Source organism: Lotus japonicus, chromosome 4 (assembly GCF_012489685.1).
Source record: "Lotus japonicus ecotype B-129 chromosome 4, LjGifu_v1.2".
Taxonomy (NCBI): Eukaryota; Viridiplantae; Streptophyta; class Magnoliopsida; order Fabales; family Fabaceae; genus Lotus; species Lotus japonicus.
Window position 1 is genome coordinate 45,085,322 of NC_080044.1, and position 10,662 is coordinate 45,095,983.

A 10,662-nucleotide genomic window follows, 5' to 3' on the forward strand; every position below is an offset into this window, starting at 1 on the left:
ATTTGAGAATAATGGCTTAAATGGGAAATAGCTGTCATGAAATATGACTTATATGTTTGGATCAGCTTCTCTTTCCTCATAATCAATTCTGACACTCAAAAGCTACTAATTTGGTTATTGAAATGTTGTGAATGTTGTAGGAGGACAGCCAAGGCAAGAATGGTGGCCTCTACGCACATTTGGGGCAGTGTTTAATTTGACTATGAGAACCCTCCAAGTGGTGAAATAAACTTGAGGTTCCAAGTGAGTGGTAAGGGAGGGCTTTACTGGGTGTCCAAGAACGCTATCCCTAGTGATTGGAGTGGTGGAGCCTCATATGACACCATGGTTCAGCTTAATTAGAAACAACAAAAAGCACTTTTAAATCCTGGGATCACAGGATATCAAACAGATTATAGACAGGCACCACAATCCAATATGTTACTAGTACTAGTGTCACTCTAAGAATGTTGGTATCTGCTAGCTAGTGTGTGTATGTTGATGTTCTTTTTTATTGGAGACTAAAATTATATGGGACTTCATGTACTTTCCATCGGAGATTTGATGGAATTTGAATAAAATAAAATGTAGTACCCTTTCTCCTTTATTGGTGTTAGCTAATTAATATTGCTATGAGCATTGCCTTCGTGTATTATGAATAGCAGAAGCAATCCATTGGTTCAAATCAGCAGATTTGAATCCAGTTTTTCTAAGTTATCCAAATAGAGGCACTGATATTTATATAGATTGCTTATCACTATTTTGTGGGTCAAAAATGCCACATAAGATATAAGCAACTCATAAGTAAATTATGTAGATTTCACTCAAATCACGAATTCTTATTTTACTCTTAATTGAATACCGCAATAATACTTATCTGATGTGGAATTTACATATAATAAAGAAAGAAAAAATATTACACGTAGTCAAAACGGAGCACGTATGCACTCCGGCATTGATCCATGCGGTCGGAGAGACTAAATACAAACATTAATGCAAACGTTAGGAACCACTTCCCACACTTACGCCGGTGAAAGACTAAAACCAAGCATTATGCAAAGGTTAGGGACAAAAACTTAATTAAGCCTTTAATGAACAATAGAAGCATAAGAAAGAAAAAAAATTTGATGGTTTCTTAAGCAACCATTGCTTAGTTAATTTAAGCAACTAGCAAACCATGTAGGCATCCTTGGTCACTTAAATTAAGCAATTGTTCTTAAGAATTCACTCTACGTAACCCCATTGAATATTGTTTTTTTTTTTTTTGGGGGTGGGGACAAACAGATCATATTCATAGCCCTTTTTGTTAGAACACATTTGTCTACATTTTGTCTTTGGCATAAAAGTTGCTGATGGGAAAGGTTTCTCCTTCTAGCGCTTTATTACAATTCATCACAGTTACTACTTTTTACACTATTTCTGATGGTTTCCATTTGACCTGAACAGCTCCCAAGTAATTACAATTTTGATGAATTACTCTAATGAATGAATCTGTGAGTGCTTTACAATAAAACCTGGCTGCTAGGGTATGGTATCTTGAGTAATAATAATCACGTTAGTTGTTTACACGTTTCATCATCTATTTATTCAAGCCATGACTGTGTCAAGCATATTTAGATATACACTGCAGTGAAGAACTGAAGCTTCCTTCAATTTGAGGTTTCCTCTGGTAGCCTTTGGTTTGGACCCAACAAACCAACTTTTGACAATTCATCACATTAAAACAATGTATTTATAATATCAATGAACAACCCCGGGGCATGTTCATTAGTATTTCTATTTTTGAACACAGAAACAACTATATATGCTTTAGTGGAATAGTTCAAAACAAGTGAATATTAGTTGAATAGTTCAAACTTCAAAGGTTTGGGATAGATTGATATTAGCATATTTAGCTAGACCCATGGTGTGAGAAAAAGTGGGCTATACATTACCACCCTTGGCAATTGGTATGTGTAGCTAGACAAAAGGGTGTGCTATAAATATAACTCCAATCTCTGTGCTTCAAATCACAACATATTCTCTGCTTCTTATTATCACATAAAGCATTCTCTATTCTCTTTTCTCCTAAAAATCTGTCTTTCAATTCAGACATGGAACTTAATTTCAAGCACCAACTTGGCCTTATTTGTGTCATACTGATATTTCCAGCATTGTGTAGCGGCAAGGAGTATTATACTAAATCCAGAGCAGCATATTATGGCACCTCAGATGGCTATGGAAATCCAAGTAAGTGAAGCTCTCCCTTTCTATCCAGCTACTTAGGAATCAGGGTGAATCACATTTTCATGTTTTGCTGATGAACTTGATGTTTTGAAACTAATTGCTCTGTTTAAGATACTTGTTTTACGGCTATAATGTGCACTGTGAAAGCATACCACTATACTAATTGATTTCACGGCTTCATATAACAAATGTAATATGACTGGTAAGGCAAAATTAATACTAAAGGCAAAATTAATTTTTGAAAGAAACTTCTATTAATGAGTAGCTTTTGAGTATCAACATTGATTCTAAGAAAATAGAAATAGATATAAACATGCTAAATATATTTTAGGAGGAGCTTGTGGGTTTGGAGGCTATGGAAGAACAGTCAATGATGGCAATGTGGCAGCCGTGTCTGCTAAGCTATGGAAAAATGGAGGTGGTTGCGGTGCATGTTATCAGGTAATTTTGTTCCCCTTCTTTTCAGTAATCCTTTGCAGAAGAAAGCTTCATCAGAATTGAATTTGAAAGAAAACTTTGCAAGTTTCTATATATCCACAAATAATTGTTTGATTACTCACAAAATATAAATGATGATGATGATGATTCAGGTAAGGTGTAAAATACCACTATACTGTGATTACAATGGAGCATATGTGGTGGCAACAGATTCTGGTGAGGGAGATAGAACAGACTTCATCTTGAGTCATCACGCCTTCTCAAAGTTAGGACGAAACAAAAATGCATCTGAAGCGCTGAAGAAATACGGTGTGCTAGATGTTGAATACAAAAGGGTCCCCTGCACATTCAAGGGAAACAACATCGTATTTCAGATCAATGAACACAGCAGTAACCCCGGTTACTTTGCTATCGTGATTCTCTATGTTGGAGGAACATCAGATATCACTTCTGTTGAGATTTTGAGGGTATGCACCATAAGTTTATAACTATTTGAGTAAAATACACTTACCATCTGTTTGTTTGTCAGAATAACACTCAACTTCATTCTTATCTAAAATCTACACTTAACTCCTTCTAACAAGGTAACACCGAAGCATTATTATGACAAATCTTAAGGGATGAAATGCTTCTTCTTTTATTCAGTTACTACTTTTGTTTCATTCCCTTTCCCTCTATGTTGTTGTGTTGAATGTGTTTCTTGAAATGTATCAATAATGCAGAAAGAGTACCGCAAATGGGAGCCTCTACGAAGGGTTTATGGTGCAGTGTTTGACATTGCTAACCCACCAACAGGTGAAATCCGGTTGAAGTTCCTAGTGAGTGATGGTAGTGCTGGGTTTCATTGGGTGCAGCCAAAGATTGCAATCCCTGCAAATTGGAAGGCTGGAGCTACTTATTCCGCCAAGTTAGCTTAATTATTACAAGAAAAAGCACTTTAAGATCCCAATAAGAGCTATTGCTCTTTTGCCAAAGGGCCTAAATAATAGGATTCTTGTACTTTCTGTATGAAACTACATATAAACAAATGTAGTAGTACTCTTTCTCTTTAACTCATATCTGTCTTCCAATGCAAGTTTTTTCACCAGCTTTGACGTTTATAAAATTAATCTGGTAATTAATTGACGTATAAGGCATTCAGCCAACCGCTGTACTCTTTGTTGGCCATAATTAAGGGTATGCTTCACAAGACAGCACCTTTTAACATTATGACTAGATATTATACCCGACGCACGGGTTTGTTTATAATATTTTTTAATATTATATGAAATTTACTATAGAGTAATTATCTAAAAATAAATATTAAAATATTTCTTCAATATAAATATAATAGAAAAAATTATTGTGTTTAGACATTTAAACAGAGAGTATTAGAGTTTTTCTATGCATTAAATTGCTTGTATTAGAGTTCTCTTTATGTAAATAAATGATATTACTGTAATTTAATAAATTCTTTGGTTAATGATCAAATTAGTCCTTGAGTTTATAAGCGAGTTTAATTTTAGTCCATCTGAAAAAAATTACGTTTAGTGGCAGTCATTTTTACAATCACTGACAGTTTTTGACTGCCACTAAACTTCATTTATCCTCATAGTAACTAAAATCAAACTCGCTTACAAACTCAAGGATTAATTTGACCATTAACCCTAAAAAAATTTGAAAAGAAAAACATTATTAATAACATAAGAAAACTTGAGAAAATATTTTTACTACTATATAATAGGTCAAAAAACACATTTGAAAGTATTTTCTTCAAATAATACACACATGCGATACATTTAATAGTAAATATTTTATAGAGACATTTATTTAATTTTTAAAATATTTTTCTAGAGTGTTCATTAATAAATTTTGATCTAGACTATTATTTAATTTAAATTATTAATAGTTTCTACATATAAATATATTTATTAATTTTTCCCTCAATTTATGATTGATAGTTAATATTCTAACTATTGTTAAAAGCTACTTAATAAATTATTTTTTTTATAAGAAACTGAAAAAGTTGACAATTAATAGTTAATAAAGTTAATAACATAAAATATTCATCAATAATTTATTATTATCATTATTAAGACAAATCACAAATAAATTTAAAATTATTTTTAAAATAACACGCAACAACATTATAGTTAATTTAAACAACATACAAAATCATTTCATATTTAAAAGTAAATTTTGAAATATATATTTACAAAAAGCATTCAACCATTAACTAATTTCAATATCTAACATGTTTATTTTATTTAAAAGATATTACTTTGTGCTATTTTATCTTTTTTTTCAACCTTAGGTTGATAATTAATTGAAATGAAAATGGAAATAAAAATTAATTTATCTTGCCAGTAATGTAGAACTCAAGTCAAATATTATGTTATATATATATAGCTTATTAACATGATATCTAACTTTAGTATTTAATTTGTTATTTATATGTAAAATGTAGTAATAAGTTTTATTGGTTAATTTTTAAAATTCATCAATTTATGATTAGTAATTAAAATTAAAATTATGATTTTAATTTTAACATATAAGAATTTGATTTTTTTCAATTAGTTATAAATATAAAAGTTATTTTTACTATATATTTTTATTAATGTAAAGGTAGTCAATTTAAATTATTATCATTAAATTTTTTTCCTCAAGTTATAATTAATAATTAAAATTTAATCAATATTAAAAATTATTTTAAAATATGAGAAATTGAAAAGTTTAACAATTATTTATTAATATAATAAATAATAAAGTAGATGTTATTTTTTTAGTTTTGTATTTAATTATTTAATGTATTTAATGCAAAGGTCTAATCAATGCAAAAGTTCAAGTGTGCTTTACATATATATATATATATATATAGATTTTATTGATTACTACTAGTAATTAAGGGTATAATACATACTCACTATAAATAATACTCGTGCGTTGCACAGGTTGATTTATAATATTTTAAAAATTATATATAATTATTATAGTTTTAATAAATATAAATATAAAATATGTTTATTTATAAAATATAATAAATTAAATAATAATGGAGGTGAGACATTCATTGAATAGAATTAGAGTTCTCTAGATCTAAATAATTAATATTACTCAAATTAATAATTGATATTTAAAAAAAATATTGAAACGCAATAAAAATGAGAGCAATCTTCTCATTTAGATAATTACATTAGATCACAACAAACCCTATCTGTTGTTCTCTACCACACCCTTGATTTATCAAAAAGTTCGTCATAGTGTTTCTCTCACGCAATACATGCACCACACCAACACACTGAATTACAAAAATCAGATGATCTATATGATTAAATACATTTTTCAATTTCCATGACCTCCTATCTCCCCTAGACACTCACCCAACCACTAAGGAGGAATCACTCTCAACCACCACATTTGAAAATATAAATTGCTGGAAAAATAACAAAGCATGTAACACTACTTGAACCTTCGTCAAAAGCTCACAACATTCCAGTTTTTTTTGCAAAGTAACCTAACACCTCCTCCTTGATTCGACAAAACCCCGCCAATACCACTTACCATTGGGTTCCCTTTCGACGCCTCATCCACATTAAACTTCAGAATAGTGGCTGGCGGTTGCTCCCAATACACTGTTCGTGGCATCTTTTGTTTTCGTGGCCATTCGATACGCTCAAAGCCTCTAGCAAACTGTTCCAAAGCATATGGACAATCATTCCACTTCCCCTTGACCCACCAAACACACAAACCAAACAATAGTCTCATATATGTTCAACACAAACAGCTTTATTATTAAATACGCATACATTTCTCTGTAGTAATTGATATTAAATAATTAGCACTGAAGTAGACTTAAAATTTTATTCATTTAAAAAATATAGAAGATCATTATGTGAATTTGAAATATATGAAATCAAGTAATAAATTTTAATATCTTAAATAAGTTATAAAGACATATTTTTTACACATTATATCCACAATAAATTAATTTTAACTTTTAAAATTATAATAAGAAATGATTTTATTAATCTAAATAATTATTTATTAAATTTAAAATTATTCAACTTTGGTCATAGCTATTTTACTCCTTTATTCTTTTTCAAGTAATTTCTACTAATATATAATAGATCAAATATTATATTTAAAGAATTTTTTCAACGAATACACACATATTATAGTTAATGGTAAATACCTATAGAGCGCCACTTTTTTATTTAAAGACAAAATTTTCTTAATTATTTTTTAATAAATATTATTTTATTATAACTAATTTTAACTCTCAATATTTTTTTGTGTATCAAGATATTACATAGTTTTATTTTAACTTTCTCCCCTTCAATTTATGATTGATAATTAATATTCTAACATTTTTTAATTAATACTTATAAATATTTTTTTATAAGTAACTGAAATTTATAATTAATAGTTAATACAATTAATAAAAACGGAAGTTTCTTATTATTTAATATATTTTCTATTTTTACTATTTAATATATAGTACTGCCATATGATTTAATGTAGTTTTTTTATAGTTGATGATTGTTTTCTTGAAATAAAGAAATAATAAATGGGTAATGTAAAAAAAAAAAAAAACTCAAAATTTAGTTTATAATTTTATTATTTAGTACAGGTAGCTAAATTAATCTTTATATTTAATTTATTTAATAAAAAATTATTATATAATTTAATTCAAAGGTTACATTATATTGGCATGTGTAAAGTCAAAAAAATAAAAAGATTGACATGTTTCAAAAGTTACATTATATTGAATGTTAAATAGAAATTTAATTTGGTTAACTTCATTGTTTAATGTATTTAATACTTATAGCTCAAGTGAGCTTTATTTATATATATATATATATATATATATATATATAAATAGATATCTATCTTTCTTAATTTAAATTTTAATATATATATATATATTAGAATTATTTTTTAGCATTAATGGTCAAATTAGTCATGAGTTTGCATGTGAGTTTAATTTTAGTCGCTCTGAAGAAAATGATTTTTAATGACTGTCATTTTTAAATTATTTTTTTACCGCCACTAAACGTCATTTTTGCTCAGAGAGACTAAATTCAAACTCATTTACAAATTCAAAGACTAATTTGACCATTAACCTTATATTTTAATACTATTCATATGAAATAATTTTAGTATTGAGATATTTATAACACTTTTGTGTTTAACGGATGTCACCACATGTTCGAGAAACAGTTGCACGTTCATCCCAAAAATTGTCTTTTCAGAAATTTAAATGTATGCTAAGCCAGATCTCTCTCATTCCCATTTTCTTCATTTTTACACACTTTAAAATGTATTTGATTCGCACTTGAAAATACGTAATTAATGCACTTTTTTTATGCTTACCACAAAAAGAACCCAAGCAAAAATAAAACACAGAAAACCCTCTACTGCCAACGCGACTTTGAAAGTGGGGGCCAAAAAAGATGTTAAGGACTCCTCGCTCTCTTCGTCAGACAACCAGCAACCGACGGTGACCGTCGACATTGGCGTCGTCCACTGTTCCGTCAACAAGGTCTTCGATTCTGGAACCCAGGGATTCGTTGATTTAGGTGAGTTTCCCGATGAGTTAGAGTTCATGGATTTAGGGAAAGACTCTGGATTAGGGTTTTCGGAAGCCGCCGACGAGATCTCACCTGGACCCGGCGAGATTCCCGAAGTTCAGGCTGATCAATTTGGGGTTTCTGATCCTGATGCAGAAAATCGGGTTTCTGATGATGCTGATGCAGAAAATCCCTGCAATTTGGATGGTGAGCAAATGCATGAGGATGAGATTTGCATTGGAGGTTTCAGATGACGAAGATTTGGGCTCCGGCGAGAAATCTGAAACCTTAGCAGCTGCTGATTTGGGAACTAAAGCATGTGATGACATTGACAGGGATGGGTACTTGACTGAGAGTGAAACCTCAATTTATGAGGTCACTGAAGATTCTGGAAAGCGAGGCGGGAACGATAAAGCCACTGAAGATTCTGGAGAGCGAGGCGGGAGCGATAAAAAATTGGTGCTGAAGTGTGCTGCAGAAGATGAATTGGTAACTGGTAGGGAGAAAAGGAAGTTTTCTGGTTATGATGTGTTGAAAGCTTTGGCGGAGAACAATGCTCATAGAAGTAAAGATGGGCCTACTCTGGGAGTTGGGTTTGGCACCCCACTTATGGGGCTTGGCACCCCACTTTATCAAATACGGAATTTAAAGTTCCGTATTCTCCATATTGAATACGGAACTTAAAATTTTGTACTGTATTTAAGTATGCGTGTCACATTTTCAACCATTCATTATATACTAAAATAGATATGGAATTTTATTTTTCGTATTGATATGGAAATTTAAATTCCGTATCTGTTTTAGTGGGGTGCAAAGCCTAAGGGGTGGGGCTCCAAACCCAACTCCCGCCTACTCTGTTGGAAACGGCAAGGCATATAGGTATTAAATTTCCTCGGTGAGGTGGTGGCCGAAAAATGATGATAGGTTTTTTATTGGTCATTAAGTGCGGGCATGACTGCGGTTTAAAACACAAACAACATTTTTAAGCTTGTCTTAATTTATTTATAAAAAATCCTATTAGTCCATTAAATTGTGGGTTAGTAACTAATAGAGATAATAAAGTTGTGACTCAAAGAAGTCTCACATTGCATAAATTAGCAAGTGCACAAGTGCATATATAATAAAGAACACACACCCATTGCCTTAAACCTAAGGTTTTATGGTGTTGTGTAGTTCTAACTTAGGATTTCTAATATGGTATCAGAGCTGGTCTGATCCAAGCCATGACTTTCACTTCAAAAAAAAATAAAAAAAAGGCAAAAATGGCAGTCCAATTTGCGCAAGCCAAGACCTCAGACTCAGATGAAGGAGCACAAGTCCAAAGAACTTTGATGTTCCCGCTAGAGTACTAGCCTGGACAAAGAAAGTCGAAATACAGACTCAGATGAAGGAGGACAAGTCCGACGGCCACTGATGTTCCCACTGGAGTGCAATCCACAGGCAAAAAAAATATATGGAGTCCCAATTGAGGGGGAGTAATAGAGATAATAAAGTGGTGACTAAAAAAAACTCACATTGCCTAGATTAGCAAGTGCACAAGTGCATATATAATAAAGAACACACACACCTATTGCCTTAAGTCTAAGGTTTTGTGGTGTTGTGTGGTTCTAACTTAGAATTTCTAACCGTAACTCACGTGAGTCATTTAGACAACTCTTATCGGTATGCAGAAGTAATGTATTGGTCCAAATCAGCAGAATGTATTGGTCCAAATCAGCAGATTTGGATACAGTTTTTCTAAAGCTTATCCAAATTGACTGTATTATGAATATTGTAACGTTTTTTTTGGGGGTGGGGACAAACAGATCATAATTTATATACTCCCTTTCACGTTTGTCTACTTTCTGTCGTTGGCGTAAAAATTGCTAATCGGAAGCCTTCTCCTTCTTGCTAAGCATAATAATAATGTTAACTCACCTTGTGACAAAATTATTACAATTCATCAGAGTTACTACTTTGGCCTACTACTTTTACACAGTTTCTAATAGTGTCCATTTGACCTGAGCAACTCCTAAGTAATTAGTATGATTTGTTGAACTACACGTCTACACTAATGAATGAATCTGTGAGTAGTGCATTACAATTAAACCTGGCTGCTAGATTTTGATTGGGTATGGTATATTTCTTGAGTAATAATAATCAACTGCAGTTGTTTCCACGTTTCTTCATCTATATTTTCAAAAATGACTGTGTCAAGCACATTTAGATATACACTGCATTGAAGAAACTGAGGGTACCTTCAGTCTGATGTTTCCTTCAAGCCTTTGATTTTGACCCAACAAACAAACTTTTGACAATTCATTGCATTGAAACCAGGGACATGTTCACCAGTGTTTCGAATTTTGAACACAGAAACTACTGTATATGCTTTAGTGGAATAGTTCAAAACAAGTGAAGATTAGTTAAATAGTTCACAAAGGTTACTGGATAGATTAATATTAGCATATTTGGCTAGACCAGTATATATGTT

General features: G+C 31.3%; 1 protein-coding gene across 1 annotated transcript; it reads left to right on the forward strand.

Moving 5' to 3' along the window:
• Window positions 1–1,741: 1,741 nt before the first annotated feature.
• On the forward strand, window positions 1,742–3,560 carry LOC130713516 (expansin-like B1). Its single transcript, XM_057563282.1, has 4 exons — window positions 1,742–2,208; window positions 2,537–2,646; window positions 2,796–3,110; window positions 3,366–3,560. The coding sequence occupies exons 1-4, from the start codon at window positions 2,073–2,075 to the stop codon at window positions 3,558–3,560; spliced, it is 756 nt and encodes a 251-aa protein (XP_057419265.1). The 5' UTR covers window positions 1,742–2,072.
• The last annotated feature ends 7,102 nt before the right edge of the window (window positions 3,561–10,662 follow it).